General features: G+C 38.9%; 1 protein-coding gene across 16 annotated transcripts in view; it reads right to left on the bottom strand.

Annotated features, from left to right (window-relative positions):
• PARD3 (par-3 family cell polarity regulator) overlaps positions 1-18113 on the bottom strand; it is a 635042-nt gene that overhangs the window by 373409 nt on the left and 243520 nt on the right. For all 16 annotated transcript variants that reach the window (XM_057542617.1, XM_057542614.1, XM_057542615.1 and 13 more), the window contains exon 3: positions 11663-11843. In XM_057542617.1, coding sequence (XP_057398600.1) covers positions 11663-11843 — 181 coding nt within the window. The remainder of the gene's footprint in view (positions 1-11662; positions 11844-18113) is intronic.

The raw sequence follows: 18113 nt of genomic DNA on the forward strand, positions 1-18113 counted from the left end.
AAAAATAAAGAAATAAAAAAAAATCCGTCTGGGTGTGTGGCATGTGTATGATGTGTACTTATTTCAAGGACAGAGTTTATGAAAGTAAATGAAGAAAAAAGTCTAGAAAACGTAACATTTCGTTTATTTAGAAACGTAGTATATTCATCATATAGGAAAAAACTGCCCCATTAGTTTTATGAGCGATACCTTCATGTCATGTAATAATCTTTAGTATTGCTATGGAAATTTTAAGTTAAAAAGCCCATATCAAAACTCAGTTTTCAGTCAGCAAAAAAAGACAATACTTATGAAATATACAAAAATAAAGGCAAGGAATCACTGCAAATCACACACACACACACAGGCACGCACGCACACCTTTTCCAGACATGTTTAGTACACCACTATCATGACAGTCCTGACTCTTGCATAAGAAAGCAGATTGCATGCCTCAGCATTTGTGTTACCCATGATGGTGACGCACCATTCACTGTAAATAAGTAAACAGGAATCAAGTCTACAACAGCCAAGTTCCAGAGAATAAAACTGTGCCAGCAGTAGTTACTCAATTTATTTATAGTTCAAAAATGGTTTTTTTTCTCCCTCTAAGTATATACTCTGTCTTTAAAGTTGGTAAGGAATAATAACCACAACTGCAAAACCATCAATAGCTAAACCAAACTTCTCCTCTGACACAATTAAGTCTTATAGTAAGACCTTAACAAAAATGCAGCGATTCAGTATGTCTTGATAATAAGGGAAGTGAATGAAGATGGATGACGTAATCATCGAGCAGAGAGCAGTCATTTTAGATGTGGTTTCAGGAGATATTTTTTCTAATTAAGGGTCTCAATTTTCTACACTAATAAGAGTATTGCATTGGCCCCGAATCAGGCATATCCAATTGAGGATATAGATGTAGAAGGTTGTTTGCGAGGTTCCCTTTTAAATTTACAATCTTGCAGAATGTACGAAAATTGAAACATATATAAAATTGTGTTCAGTGGAAAATATTATAAAACATTTCTTCAGTGTAAAAGAAAAATCCTATTAAGGAAATGTTAGCACCCTGGTAAATAAAATTTAAAGATCAAGTACACATTTGAACTTGGATCTGTTGCAATTTTATGTTCACAGATATGAATAGTCTTTTATCACATTCCATTATTCAGAAACTGAACTGCCAGAGAGGTACATAAAGCAGCTACAAAATAAAGCAGCATATAAGGAAACCCAGAAAGAGGAAAGAGTGCTGTTTGAGAAAACTTTTAATTCTTTAAAAGATTGGTAAACGCCCAACAATGCACTTCTTTACAGGCAAAAGAAGGAAACAAGGTGAAGTAATACCAAAAAAAGGTCCTTAGATGAATGTGTTCATGAAGGTTCATTAGAACTAGTCTTCAGTCACTTCAATGCCATTCAAAACAGAATTATTAGAAACTTCTAAAAGAGCTCAAGAATGCAAACTGATGGAGGTTCAAGAATGAAAATTACATCTAATACTCACAAGCTCCATCAATGTATGTAATCATCCTAAAAGTCATTCTTTAGATACTCTATGGGAAGGCCTAGAACATAACTAAAGTAAACATCTGTAATAACTTTGTAGATTTTTTTTAAAGCTTAAAAAAACAAATACAATAAGTCATGAGGAAGGTAAGAAGGAGAGCTTGAGCAAGAAGAGAGAGTACACATGAGATAAGGAAACTGCCCAATGTTTTCAGTATTCACAAATTGCACATAAGTTTTCTAATCAAAATTTCACCCTTAGAGTATAAAAGTCAATACTCTGAAAATTCTTTTTAACTATGCAAGAGATAAATATCAAACAAATTGTTACATGAAAGTCAAGCAAACAGAATTATATAATAATGGCTAGAGTGATGTTTTTACAAATATTGCTCTATCTGGCTCACCTAAATTAGAAATGGTCTCAACGAAATACTTCTAATGAGATGGTTTGTCCCAATGTTCATCACTTTCCTTTCCAATGTACTTACATCAAAATGATCATCACATAAATGTTTTTGGGGCAGACACTGATTGTCGTATCCAGAGTCACCTGATGAGGAAAGATAATGCCCCAAACATAGAGCAATGGAAGTGGTATTTTTTTCACACTACCTCACATTATTAATATTATATATTAACTGTATATTGTGTAGGCAGAATAATGGCCCCCAAAGATTGGTCCACATTCTAATCCCTAGAACCTGCCATGTTACCTGACATGCAAAAGGGCCTGTACACGTGGAATGAAGGCAAAGACTGAGGTGAGGAGATTATCCTGGATTTCCCAGGGGGGCTCAATGTAATCACATGAGTCCTTAAAAAATGGAGAGAAGGGCAGAAGGAAAGGGAGGGAGGCGTGACTGAAGAAGAATGGTCAAAGGGATGCAAGGCTGCTGATGGTGAAGATGGAGAAAGGGCCACAAGCAAGGAATACAGGTGGCCTCCAGAAGCTGGAAAAGGCAAAGAAATGGATTCTCCCTTCTTTGGGATTCTCCCTTGGAGCCTCCAAAAGAAACACAGCCCTGCCAACCCTTGGACTTTAGCTCATTGAGATCCACATGAGACTATGACTTATGGTACTAAGATTAATCTGTATCGTTTTAAGGCACTAAGTTTGTGGTAACTTGTTATAGCGGGAATAGAAAACTGATACATATACACACACAGAAAATTATAAACACCCTGCTCTTCAAACTTTATGTATTAACTCTGATCAAACTAATTTCCCAATTTTGAAGAAAAGAGGTGCCGTGTCCTCGATGAGGGAGGGAAATGAGGAAGGCAGACTGGGAAGCTTTCTGGATGAAGCACCAAGGACAGGCCCAGACAGACCCCTGCCCACCTGGCTCTCCCACCCCCCTCAGAGTGGACACATGATCCCCAAGCCTTGACCATGCATCACAGACCCATCTTCAGGATTCAATGCAGTTCTGCTCTATGATTTGTGACTCATCTTTTCTTCTTTCTTTTTTTTTTTTTCTTTATTTGGCTGCACCGCGTGGCATGCGGGATCTTAGTTCCCAGACCAGGGATCGAACCTGTGCCCCCTGCAGTGGAGGAGCGGAGTGTTAACCACTGGACCCCCAGGGAAGCCCCTGTGACTCATCATTGACCTTGCTTCTGCCTCCCATTCCCAACCCCCTGACTCTGATTACATAAGAACGGTTATTATCCAGCATTAGTAGATACCCCTATACTACTTATGCAAACTGATCACCAGCTGGTTTTTGTTGCTCTAAGTCATACATCTTTAGGCTGCAACATCTCTGCCAAGCAAGAGAATATTCTTTTCCAATGCATTAACACAAATTCTATATTTAAAATAAACACTTCTCAAGCTGATCTAAATAACAAATTAACCAGTGGATCAGCCATGGCACAAACTGACATCTTAATTAAATGTGATGATGGGCTGAGTAGAGTTGTAGTCTGAAATGCCCTTTGGCTCCTGCTCTTCCCATATTATGATTGGTCCTAGACGGTGCCGGTTGTAATTTTCCATCTTTAAACATGGGAATTATCTCTACAAAATGATTCATTTTCCTGAAGGTACTTGCTACTCCTATGCTCCTTTCATATATAACCTCACTAAATAACAGCCATAGATATGTGCATATGTACATACAAAGACTTATGACTAGGGTACCACTATAAAGACAAGAAAATGATGCTTGTATAATACGGTCAAAACACAACTGCAGCCCAGGCAACGAGCTGCTGTAATTGCTTTATTTACTCTCAACTCTGTAAGAAAGAGTTGGAAAAATAACACATAGTGGTGGCTTAATCCCCAGAACAGATAGAAAATGGAGGGTAATGCTGAAAAATGTAGGGATAGAAAACTGTCTACAACTTTTAGAGAGAATACAAATGGAAAGGCATTCCACCAAGGAACAGGCAGTGTGACAGTACCCGAGAATAAGCCAGGTCCATGGTCTGAACCACGTTTCAGACCAAGAGAGAGAAACAGGAGTTGAGGTAACGGAAGCACAGTCCCCTTTTTTGCAGTTATCAAAATTCTAGATTTATTTAAGTTCTGTCAAATGCCAACTTGAGGGAAATATGTAAAGGAAGCATCAAATCTAAGTCACAGAAAGTGCTGGATAGAGATCTCTTTGTGAGAAGGCGCTGTCCTCTCTCACGTGTGTCCTGGGGCACACGATCTCACGCCGCTATGCGCACATGCTGCAGTGCCCAGGCTCTTTACTAAGGAGAAAAACAATTTGCTGAAATGTAGGCAATGAATTGATAATAATTAATAAATTGTTAATTTATACATCAATATAAATGAAATTTGTAAATACAAAATAGTATAATGAATCAATACACTGATTTAGACATAAGGTGGTTTTTCTTTGAAACGTGGCCATCACAGGGACCACTAGCTGTGCATTTCAGGGAAAAGGCAGAAGGGGTGGAAACCTCAGGGGCGCATTTACCAAGCACTCTGTGTCCCTGCAGGGCTGACTCTCGGTCCCTTCCCATTTGGGGCTCGCACAGCGACTCTGAGAGATGAAGCCGGTCTCTAGCTGGAGACAGGAGCAAACAGAACGAGGAACGCAAAGCCATTTCTGACATTAAAAGCAATGAAAGAATAAAGAAGCAAACACAGTTTCAAGAAGATCTATACAAGAGATCTGTATCAAGAGCAGCAAGAAGAAAAGAGAAGATGTTATCTGCCAGGATTTCATGATGACAAAGTAATCCACATATGGGTCTGTCTCTCTGTGACATGTGCTAATAGAAAAAAGAACCTAGATACCTGGTTAGAATGGAGAATGAAAATGCAAAAGAAAGCTTGTTTACAATCTAATCATGTCTGCTCAAACATTTTCATACAATTATTTTCTCTACGTAATGCACTTCTTATTGCCATTTGAAAATGGGCTTTCTTGCTTCGATTTAAATTGTGCTTTCTTAATATATTCATAGCTATATCACTTTTACAAATTTTCAAGTGTCAGTAACCGTTTTTGCACCTGCTGAACAGAAAAAAAATCGGACACATAAGATATATCCCCATACAAAGGCAAGACTACAAGGTAAGGCCTCAGGGTCAAGTAAAATATACTAGCCAAGGACAAAAAGAAGTGAGAAATACAGAAGTGACTGGACAGTGGAGAAATCTTAGGGGGGTGGGGAAGGAATCTGTAAAACTATTCTTCCCTAGATTTCAGCAGGTGTGACAGATGCAGAGACTTTGTGCACAAGGGGTCCAGCTCCGTAAGGTTTGGGGTGTGGAGATCTCGCACAGATGGTGCTGTGAACACTACAGGAAGCCTTTTCAATGACCAAGGACCACCCGCTAACTACAGGCCAAAGTCCGTCTGATTACATGGGGCAGAGAGTTTCTAAAATATACTCCTCCTCCCAGTGGCCCAACAGTCACCATTATTAAGTGTAAAATACTGTATACATATGTCTGGAGATTTTTCTAAATTAAGTACTTCACAAAGATGTAATTAAACAATGTAGGAAGCAAATGATTATTCTGCTGAAAGATAACTCGGAAATACTGGTGTCAGACGGGAAGTCCAATGATGTTCTGACTCCAAGTCTGGTGTCTGGAAATGCCACAACGGGACCTTGACATACACTAAGTGTGCATACCTTTTCGGCAATAACTCCACTTGTCTTGAATATGAAGAGGTGTGCTATGGTTATGCCATAAGCACAGACTGTGTTAGTTCACTCCATTGAGCCTCAGTTTCCTGACGGTAAACAGGGGAGATGGACCTGGAGGTTTCCTAAGGGACTGCTCCATCCTACAAAGATGTGGAAACCTGTCCCCAGCGTCCCTTATGCAATACAGTATACTCATAGCCTCTGTGGGGAGAATCCATGCACATGTCTAGACTTTCATGTGCTCTGTGGAAGGATTCCTGGGTAAAGGAAGCAGATATAAATGACACAGTATGATGAAAAGACTACACTGTTACCTTGTGGAGTGTTAAGTTCCAATGTAAAGACCACAGATGAAATGTTTCAGCCCAATGAAGCAACTGATCGCTTACATTTTATTAGCATTTTAAAACCTAACATTTCTTGTGTTCTGGTGTGGGGAAAATATATCTTGTCGTCCCCCCCCCCATTTTTCTTAATGGAAGACCACATGAAAAGGCAAGTTTAAAAATAATTTTGCAACCAAAATCACCATATGTTGATTGCTGGTTACTTCACTGGAAAATTGAAGGATGAAACACACATCTTTGCAACGCCAGATATCAACAAAAAAGAAGGCTTTCTTTATGGTATTGAAATGCCATCTCTGGAACAAGCATCTTGGTCCGCAGACAGTGTGCCTGCTGCTGAACTGCTGTCGCCTGACAGCCCGTCTTATCTGCCAAATTGCTCATTAGGCCTGGCAATTGTCACCTGCGCCTCCAGTTCATACTCCAGCAGGGAATAAACATCAGTCTGCTCGCACCATCCCCGGCAGCAAGCTCCCAACACCCCCTCAGTAGCCCGGCCCCCCCACCTGCAACCCTCCAAACACACTCACCTTGTATACACACCATTTTTTTTAAAATGTCAATTCGGCTTCCAGCTCTTAGAAGCTGGCTTAGCTTCAATAAAGCAAAAAATACAAAAGACAGAGAACATGCAATGTAAGCCCCGTATTACAATGTGAAGTGGGCTGGCCAATAATTCACTTAATTATTCACGCCAAGAAAGAACACATCAACAGTCTGAATGTAGTGAAGAACGCTCATTTCAGGGAGTATTTCTGAGTGCACAGGTGACAAGAGAGCAGAGCACAGGAGTCCTCTTCCAATGGGATCTGACCCATCCAACCTTGATTGTAAGTCTGAAAGGAGAGTACTCCAGTTTATAAATAAACAATAGAGGTACTGTGGCAACCAGAACAAAGAGGTAGCTGAGAGTACTCCAGGCTCTCTGTCTTTGCTGCTTCCACTGATCCCTGCCAATGAGCGCTCTGACATTCAGAGGCGGATCCATACACAAAAAAGATACAAAAGAGATACTTTGTGGGCAAAAAGCACCAAAGATATGAAACAGAATGTCTGAAACCCCATAAAACAACTTCTGATGGAATACTGTTTTTCATTTTGCAGAAGTAAAATATTCACCACCAACCCTGCAATTAGCTAGAAAATTACAATAATTACAGCAATTTTGTATCCCATCTCCAATCCAATTAATAGATATATGACCTTGTCAACATGTAATAATCAGATTGCATCTACAACAAAACTGGATGGGTTTTATATGCTGAATAGAACTTGCACAGTAAGAAGGTAATTATTTGAAATACTGAGAATGCCATTTGTATGCCATGCTCCACTTCACAAGTTAAAAGGAAATACAATAGGAATATTATTTCTATTTTCAATATATGTTTAAATAAAATCCGGAAAATAGTTCTAATACCAGGTAATGTTAAGAGAATAGGTCTCTAAACCAAACATCTTGGATCTCGTAGCAAGACAAAACCAATCCGTGTATTATTGAGTAAGAAAAAAATTTAGAGTTCAAGAAAGAGGCGGCGGGGTCGGGGGCACCTAACTTTATGACACAAGCCTTGTACAGCAGTTCTTGATGTCTCTGTAAAAGTTTTCAAAGTTAGGGAGCTAGTAAAATCTTACCAATTAGTTAAAGAGCACCATTTTCAGCAACATTTTGCCAGACATGGATAAAAATTAACTATAAAATTAACATAGCTCAGAAAGGTTAAAATATTAAAAGACAATCTAATCGGATACTTTGTTTCTCAAATTTTCTACAGCAATTCTATTTCTAGGACTTCTTCCATCACTAGGGCATATGCCACTGCCAAGGAATCTCGAATCTTCAGTCTGGCTCTTCCAAAGGAAATATTAAATCAGTATTCTGGGATGAAAAGAAATCCTGCCATCATTCTAAAGCCAGGCTACCCCCAGAATATCTGATCTCTATAAAAAGGCTTTGAGAATTAAAAAAGAAAAAAATCATAAGTGGGGGAAAAAAATGCTAGACTTGGTCTCAGTGATCTGCTCCGGAAACTGTGCTCCTGAGCACAGTAGGTCCCTCTAAAACTGGATTTGTGAACAATAAATATACAGTTAAACATCTATCACAGAACCGTGAGGTTCAGAGAACACGGTTCCACTTTGACCCTGTATGAAAGCACTCCACCCCACCTACCTAAGAAAGGCAGTGTTTCCTATCCAGGAAGACACGTCCTATTTACTTGGGTTCTGTAACTCCTCACGCCTTTAGCACATCCATAACTACTGGCTTTGCACTCAAGAGACATCATCATCACCATCGTCTGTCTATAATCTCCTGTTACTCTAGTGCTTGTCGTGTGTCAGGCACTATCAGGAGGTCAAACATCTCATTTACTCTTCACAGTCGTGGGCCAGGTTCCTGGAGAAGAATGAACTGAAGCTGAGTGAGACTGCTGGCCTTGCATGATGTGGCTTTGCCTTACTCTTTCTGAACCACGAATATGCTAAACCACCATCCCAGAAAGGAGTATCTGCACAGCAAGCTCATGTTAAAAGCATAAAGTAGACTATACTCCCAAACTTATCAAAAGTCTGGTTGGAAAAAAAAAAAAAAGAACATTTACTCAGGTTATCCATGTCTGCTTATCTTTAAATTGAAGTATACCTATCTATGCCTGAAGGATGCAGAGACCTTCCAAGAAATGCCAGAACAGTTCAAAGGGTTTGATGTCAAATCACCATATTCCTTATGCACCACTCCCTAAAATGGCATTATTGGCCTGAAAACTGCTGCATTTCTCCATTGTGGACAGTCCTAAGGCAGAGAAGGTCCAACGCCCAGGGCCCACAGCACTTCTGGAGGCCCAAATGTTTTAAATTACTTTTTTTAATCAGAAGGGAAAAATGAATTTTGGGAGGAAAACAAAATGTTTTAATTTTTTTTCTCACGTCATAGGAAAATACTTCCACAGTTTTCTTGGCTTCCATCAATTTTTTATGGAATGGAGGAGATAAATTAACTCATTCATAGGAAAATTATCACTTTATTTCTTCAAGATAAATTTGAGGCTTATTTATCTGAAATCCTTTATTAACCATGCCCCTAAGTGGAGTTGATTATTCCATCACTGAACAAATCTCTACATATTGTTGGTTTCTTTATTTTCGTATCTGAAAAAGAGGAAGAACATGAACTCCTTGACGGCAAGGACTAGGCCATATTAACTCGACTCTGAACTCTGATTGCCTAGCACAAGGCCTGGCCAGCACAGACCGACTGTTGTTTTATTTCCGAATGAATGGTATTAATACTGTAGAAAATGACTCATATGTATTGGGTAACTTTCACATAGTCACCAAACCTTGTATTTAGTAGATGTTTAACACGCATTTACCCAGTGCCTGCCAAGGCCATAAAATCTAAATAACGTTAGCAAATAAAATTCAGAGCTTCTTGCTCTGAATATTTGCATATTTTCTCACTGATGACTGCAAGACAACACATATGCTTCAAATATAACTTCCTTTTCTCAATTAAAACAAGGTAAAAGAGATGTTTGGGGTTGAAAACAGCATTTAAATTTTAACACACAGAGCCAGCCAAATATGGGTGGTGGTGGTTTAAAACTCTTGTTGAGTCAGTGAAGTCAAAAGATATAAATGGGGGACTTCCCTGGCGGTCCAGTGGTTAGGGCTCCACGCTTCCAATGCAGGGGGCCTGGGTTCGAGCCCTGGTCGGGGAACTAGGATCCCATGTGCCACACAGCGAGGCCAAAAAGTAAAAAATAAATTTAAAAAAAAGATATAAATGGATGGGCAGCAAGCCATCCAAATTCTTCTTAACCTAAAGACAGGACTGGCCTTTCCTCCAACACATTTTTAAGGTGCAGCTAAATTAAAGGTGCACCTTGCTTTGTAAAACACATGAATAAAAAAACCACAACAAAAAGCTCTGTATTTCATTATATACATTAAGGTGTAATTACTCACATAAAGACGCTGTTTTCCAAACATCAGGCACCTACGAATCCTTGTACTCTTGTTTCATTAAAATCTTCTTTAAATAAAAACTAGGCAATCCATTTCTTAAACACAAACTTGTTCCAAGCAGATAATCATTAAGGCATGGACTTAATGAGCTAGTGTACAATAAAAGAAAATGACCTGCACACTCCTTACATATTACTTCATATACCATACATGGTACACACCTCACCTTTTGAAAAACACTGCCCAAAGTAAATCCTACATAAGATTTTTTAAATAGTGTATCCATGTAGTAATCAAATGTTACTTCCACAAAATCAGTTTAAAATATATTTGTTCATGTATGTGCACAAACAACCTACGTCTCCTGGATACAGGAAAGGTCCAGCTAGAACACCTTACAGTGGCTGTTCCTGTCCACGCTTCCTTGGAAACATTTTCCACTGTGCCCAGCTCTCGCTACGATTATTCTTGTCCAGGTGACAGAAAGCAATTTTAGAAAGTGGTTAACATTGGTCTGCAACCATACACGATCCCCTGGGCATCACGTACATATCCCATCATGCAATGTGCCTTTCAATCCTCTACATCTCTATATGGCATACTTTCCCTGTGGTTTCTGATGGATCGTCAGATTTGTTAACTGTTAAATTGACGTTCTTTCCTTATTCCCCCCACATATATATATATACACTCTCTCTCTCTCTCTCTCTCTCTCTCTCTCTCTCTATATATATATATATATATATCCTCAAGGGACAGTGGAAGCAGAAATAGTTTATGAACATCTAGAAACAAATTACCAAAATGCTACAGACTGCTACCAATGTGAAAAGTGGGGACAACGATGCATTTTATAAGAATAAACTATATATTCTAAAAATTATCTAACTATATTCTATATATTATTTTATATATTATTATATATTATTACCTATGTCTATGTGAAGGTCTACTGAAGACTACCAGTAACATCACACAAGACTAAATTTTCCACTCGAAAAACTGAAATGTTTCTAGATAGATGTGCCTAAAAGATAAATGATTTTTAAGTTATAAATTTCTTGAAATAGGCCTTCTTAGTCTTAACAATTGCTCAATGATAAGATTATACAATTACAAATGCTAAATAGAATGTTTAGCAGAAGTTCTTCACTGTAAGCTTGGCAGGAGTGGCTACAGAATTCTTCAAGCTAGTGTCCCGGAACTTGGGCACTAGGAATCCTAGGATTCCTACTATAAACTCACTAAGTCCAATATTTTCGTTCCTTGAGATGGTATCTAATAGCAGCTCTTCCAGATCCCTGAAGATAACAATCCCTGAGGTCTCTTCAGCCCCTGGTCTCCAGATAAAGTTCAAGTAACTGTTCTAACCAAGCTGATGGTCAATCCAACATACTGTGTTTGGTTTCAATGGAAGGATGTCGATTATTTCTATCTGTTCTAGCGTTCATACAAAACATATGGAAAGAAAAATGCAGGTAGCATAACTTTAACTGTTATCCTTATTTACCTTTGGTGAGCAATTAAAAGTCTACCAGTCCAAAGTAAAGTAAGGCCAATCTATGAAAATGTAAAGAATATTGCCTCCCTCTGTTGCAAAAGACACTCGCCCAGGTTCTAAACTTAATCAGGTTTTGCTATAAACAGACAAGGAACTCCATTCACAAGAGCACGGCTGGATAACACAGTCAGCGTCCCCCGTAAGTGAAGACGAAATATGCACTCACTGGCACGGAGGACCGAAGGGGTGACCTCGATCTCACTCGTTGCTTGGTAAGGCTGGAAGGCTGAAACACTGTTGGTGCCGAGCTCACTGCCAAACAGCTCCGGACTCTGGGTGCCTGTGGAGCTGGCACTGGTGCCATCACCTCCATGATGCGGGTCTTGCTCATCAAACACCGCTACCAGCTAGAAATGACAGGCAAATTTGCAATTATAAACAAAGGCATTTAAAGTGACAACCAAACACTTGCACCGCCTTTGAGGTAAATCTACAGAGGAAAAACATGGATAGGTACACACCCAGGAATGTTATGTTTTAGGAAAAGGAACTTCAAAGAAACAGTCTTGCCCTGAGTTTTGATGCTTTACTTTTATATTTCTAAGTCGTGCACTTCATATGCAAAATTCTCTGGGTGAAAATAAAAATAAAATGGTTTTATATCACAGAATGCTAAAGGGGATGGAGTGGATTTAAATCTTTTTGTCAATGATATATCAAGTGGAAAAGAAAGTGCATATATACCTATATGTAATGCATATACATGATACATAGTTTATACAGCAAAAGGTATAAGGGACGCTTCGTATGGGAAGAAAGGTATATTAACAACTGTGCAGCATCTGCTCGTCTGTGCCTAAGAAACACAGAAAGGATACAAGAAACTAATGAGACGGGTAGGCTACAGGGAGTTAGTAGGAACAGGGTTGAAAGAAAGAGAGAATGGGAACAATGGTGGAGATAATGGGGCGGTAACACTTTTCTGAATATATTTTTCTGTAACTCTGACTCTTAGAGCCAACATAATGATTCAAATACCTAAAAGAGAAATAAATAATTGAAATCGACCAGGAGGCAAGGTGGGGTCTGGGGGTCGGGAATCTAAAATGGAGCACAAACAAACAAACCCAACTATGTTACAAATGAAAAACAGAACCACAACGAAAAGGGTGGGGAAGAAAAGAACTGAGTCACTTCATAAACTATTTTTTTTTCACTGTTTAATGTAAGGCTAAAGGCAAAAAGAACCTTCACAGAAATATTGTATTCTAGTTAGTAAAGTTGTTCCTTACAAGCGTGTGGTTTAGAAACTCCTCCTCCTCCTCCTCCTCCTCCTCCTCCTCCTCCTCCTCCTCCTCCTCCTCCACCACACACACACACACACACACACAGCAGGAATGAATGAAAAAGAAAAATATTTTGGATAATGAGAGCCAAAGTTCTCACCGCCAGAAACAGAAGTTACAAGCAAAGAAATATACTGTAGTATTAGATTAGAATTAGAGGCATCAATATGAACTTGTAGTTTTTATAAGTAGGTAGGCAGACGGGTATGGATGGATGTGAATACATGTGCCCTAGCTCTGTCCACTGAGAGATCCTAGAAGCAATGACATTCCTTCAATGTCAAATTGCTGGTCCAAGAACCAGTGAACACAAGTGGCCAGATCATGGTTTCTAATACTATTCTCCAATAAATGAACTAGAACTCCTTAGAAAAATAGTTAATTCCAGGGTTGGGGACAGAGAAAATACACGATGAGCCTGGAACACCTTGTGATGCTAAAGAACACATCAAAGGAAGCACATCAAAGGGAATTAGGGCCAACCTTAAGGAGCTCCCAAGGGCCAAAACTATTTGGGACACTTGTAAACGATCAAATAATGATAGCATTAGATTATAACCCGAGATAAACTAAACATCTGTGAGTTCATAATGATATAAGTAAATAATTGAAGAAATAAATAAACAAATGGTGGAGAATGGACAGCTTTTCCTTCCTGGAGCATCCCAATTAATAAATATAGAAAAAATAACTAAAAGAGAAATTATCACTAGGCAACCTCCACAGTCAGAACCATCTCAGGCAAGATCTACCAATGGATGCTAACGTTAATGGGTGAGAGTATGGTGAGATATGGGCATATCTCAGAATATCTCCCCATAAGATGCTTTTTAATTAAAAAGAGAAAGTAGTGTCTGCGGGCAGAAACTTGGCAGACAGCACTTCACCAAGTGCTGTCACTTCACTTCATCAACATCACGTACCCTCTGAAAAATGCATTGAGAAGTACACAACGTTACTTCCATGGTACTCTTGCCCCAAATGCATAACTTTGGTCTAATCGTGAGGAAACATCAGACAAATCCAAATTGAGGAACATTCTGTAAAATAACTACTACTCTTTAAAAATACCAAGGTCGGGAAAGTAAAAGGCTGATGAAACTGTGTACATTGGAGGAGACTGAGGAGAAATATGAACAGCATGCGGTGTGAGCCCCTTGCCTGGCTCCTGGGCTAGACAAAAGGCATTAGTGGGAAAGAGGCAAAATTCAGATGAGGGCTATAGACTAGTGAGTAGTATGGACTCAATGCTATTCGTTTCCTAACTTTGATAACTACACTATGATTATGTTGGATGTGAACATTAGGGATAGATGACGGGTATATGGAAGCACTCTGTACTATTTTTGTAACTTTTCTGAAATATAAAACTATTTCAAAATTGAAATTTTTCATAATACAAAGCATAACAAAGTACCATAAAAATTAAAATTCAACCTATTTCTTCTTATAACTAAACAGTGGCAGCACTTCTTTAAAATCTCAAAGAGTAATAAAGTTCTAAGGCACAGAACACCTTGGTCATTCACGCTCCAATCCCATGCCTGGCGAACTAAGCTCAGCCTTCCAAGGAGAGAAGAGTCAGGACTGCACACAAAAAGAACCACACCTTCTGCCTCCAATCCAAGCCTTTTCAACGCCAATACTCCGGTCAGTTAACAGACCAAAAGATGTATTCACAGAATATGAAAAGTATTTATAATTACAGTTTATCATTTTGAACAAATGCTATTGACATCAATCAATTCATAAGACAAAAAAGAAAACCACCATAAGGTCATAGAGACATGAGACAAACAGGAAGCTCAGAATCCTGCTGGGGCATCTTATATAATTAGCTGATTAAACAATCGGAAGGAAGGTTAAGTGGTAAGAAGAAATTAAAGTCAGATGAATAGTTGGGCCACTCAACTTTATAATAAGCAACATCAGTGGGAAAAGAAATCCTTAGCAGTTATAAAAAATGGAAAGGTGTTTGTATATATACACTAAAGTTTCCATATACAGTATATGTGTGTGTGTGTTGTAGGTATATATATGTATGTATATATACATATATATAATCAGCCTGTTTATCTGACAAGCATCTCCCCATATTAGTAACACAGACATTCTACAGATCAGGGGTCAGCAAGTATTTTTCTTAAAAGGTCCAGATAGTAAATATTTTTGGAGCTGTGCAATTCAAACAGTCTCTGTCACAACTATTCTACTCTGCACTGTAGCATGAAAACAGCCGTACACAATACATGAATAAATGAGGGTGACTATGTTTAAATAAAACTTTATTTACAAAGCAGGCAGTGGACCAAACTTGACCCTCGGGCCGTAGTTTGATGATCCTGCACTACATTGCTCATCCCTCTAGTAACATCCAATTTAAATTTTTCAATTTGGGAAATAAAACTAGAAGTCAAGGTACCTTGGTAACCCTGATAAGCTAACAATATTCATTTCAAGCTCTTCATCAGGATTTTGAATTTCTGTACTTGATTTTAATTTCATCAGACTTCTCACAAGGTGTGTAGCTTAATATGCATTTTGAAGTTATTAAGTTCTGACATTTTGGCGCTTAATTGGAAGCAAATGAAATTCAAGTTTTGTTATTAACTTTTCACAATGATGTGTTCTCTCAAGAATCAAGTCCTTTCTGCAAACTGAAAATGGAGATTGAAAATTACAAAGAACGAGCCTTAAATGCCACACATGATGGAAGAACTTATACACTATATTAGTTTCAATAATTATCTTCAGCATTTTTAGAAAACACAAGAATTATGAAATCTGGACTGTGCCACGAACAAATGCTGTTTGAATTTCAGTGGCAGAATCACAGTTGGTGATTTGCAATATGCCAATAACATACAATTCTACAGCTTTCATTTAAACCAAAATTTAAGTGCCAGGTGCAGACATAAAGTAATTTTGTGTTAAACTGGGAAGGATATATGATTTTAGAAAATCTACTCTACAAGAATACACAGTAGCACAGCAAAAGAAAACAAGACCTTCACAAAAACATCACATATTAAAAATCTCCATCATGTCCTTCAAAAAATAAAGGAAATGTCTTGCTTTTAAATTTGTGAAACGTGACTCAAATCCATATTTTAACAGATGGAATCTTCACTGCTGTCCATGAAGTAGACTGTTTTTGAAAGTTCACTTTAACTTTCAATAGTTATTACTTCATTGCTCTTCTGATCCATTCACCCATCCAGTCTCCACGAGAAAAGACAGGCAGAATTTAGGACAGCACCCACGATGACCCACCTATAAATAAAACTCCAAACTTGGCCACACATTTCCACCTCCCTCAGAACAAGTCATTTCAGCTGCCTGAGACATCAGAACCCTCCAACAGAAAACCCATTTCGTAAACATCACATGCAAATGCATATATAAACCACTTGGATCAAGGGTGGCCTCTTTCATGGATAAAAATATGAGCTAAAAGCCCAGAACTGTGTGTAGCCATGTGGCTAAGAGCATAGAATTCACAAAGAGAACTACATTCAAAACCAGCTCTGACCTTACTTCTTAGATGGATGTTGGCCTAATCCACTGGCCTCTCGGCCATTTCTAAGCCTTACTTGTCCTCATCTGGAAAGAGGATGGTGATTGTGGTAGGCAGAATAATGCCCATGACTGTCCACACCCAAATCCCCAGAACCTTCCATGGCAAAAGGGACCTGAAGATGTGATTCAGATCAAGGACCTTAAAACAGGGAGACTGTCCAGGATTATCCAGTGGGCCCCAGCTAATCACAGGAGTCTGGATAAGTGGAGACCCTTTCCCAGCTGTGGTCAGAGGGAGATATAACACTGGTTAGAGAGAGATTACACTTCTGGCTTTGAGGACGAAGCCAGGGAGCCGTGAGCCAAGGAACGCATGGGCCTCTGGAAGGCAAGAGAATGAATTCTCCCCTAGGGCCTCCAGGAAAGAATGCAGCTCTGCTCCACCTTGACGTTACCCATGTCAGACTTCTACCCTACAGAACTACAAGTTAATAAATGTGTGATGTTTTAAACCACTAGTTTGTGGTAATTTGTTATGGCAGCAATGGGAAACTAATCTAGTGCCAAGACCTCTCCTCCTGGACTTGTGATAAATAAGAGAGAAGGCACGTCAACTTTCAGAACACAAGCGCATGCTTACTGTTAGCTATTATTAAATGATAGTGTGGTGGTTGATAAATACATACTTCTGGAAAACTGAGGATCAGTTTCAAGAGTAACTACAGACTGAGGCAAAGTTCTTCGAAACACCAATAATAAGAGGGGAAAACAACAGGAAAAGGAAAGGAGAAGGCTTGCTAGAAAAATTCAACATCACAATAAGCACAGAGTGAAGTTCTTCTGCAGGTGCCCTCCATCCTCCCCTCAACCCCTCACACAAACACAGAGCAGCTTTTTACATCTCATTTCACTGAAAAGAAAACTGAGACTCAGAAAAATTAATATGACTAGAGCTTAGCTATAAGTATAGAATGAACCTGAAATTGGAAGTCAAACCCATCCAACTTCAGAGATCTTATTTTCTCCCAACCTCACTGCCCTGGAGCATCTAACAAGTCGACAGCAAGGTCTTCTAGGAAACTCCAGGCTATGAGCACCTACAAGTCTTGGAATCGAATTCTATTCATTCTTGATTAACTAAAGCTAACACCCCACCTTACCAAGTTAACATAATTTTGATACCACTACCTAAAACTTTCTGAACATATCTGAGGGTAACCATGTTAAAGATATCATCACTCAGTCTTGATCAGAAGAGCTTTTTAAAAGAATCAAAAGATCTTGCAGATTCTGTCTTCATACAGGAAATGGCAGGGGACGTAAGTCAAGTAGTTGCCTAAGTGAGGTCGCCAAGACTCTAGGCCCAGACGCCACACGCCCTCCAAAGCCATTTTACTGCCATAGCCATCCATCTGTCTCTGTTGATTTCTTCATGTAAGGGCTGCACATATCCAGAAAAAGTTGATTATTATGGGCCTCGTGAACATCTTTTGCACACTCAACATTAATATATCAAATTGTTTGACTGTGAAATAAAGACCTGTAACTCTTTAGAAAGGCATCATGTTTCCGGCCCTGGAGAAGGTCCAAAGTATGTGGAAAAATACTAAAAATGACACTGAACTTGAAGATGCCTTTAAGACCCTTTCTTCACCTAAGGAACATGATTGGCCTCAATGAGTAAACCAGATTCCACTGAATCACTGCATCTACTGTATCAAAGCAAAATCAGCAAGAAACACAAAAGACAACATGCACTTGATTTTGCTTCTGGTGGGGAACTCTCTGTGTTTGCCACATTTTTCAATATTC

The sequence above is a fragment of the Balaenoptera acutorostrata genome, chromosome 3 (assembly GCF_949987535.1).
Source record: "Balaenoptera acutorostrata chromosome 3, mBalAcu1.1, whole genome shotgun sequence".
Taxonomy (NCBI): Eukaryota; Metazoa; Chordata; class Mammalia; order Artiodactyla; family Balaenopteridae; genus Balaenoptera; species Balaenoptera acutorostrata.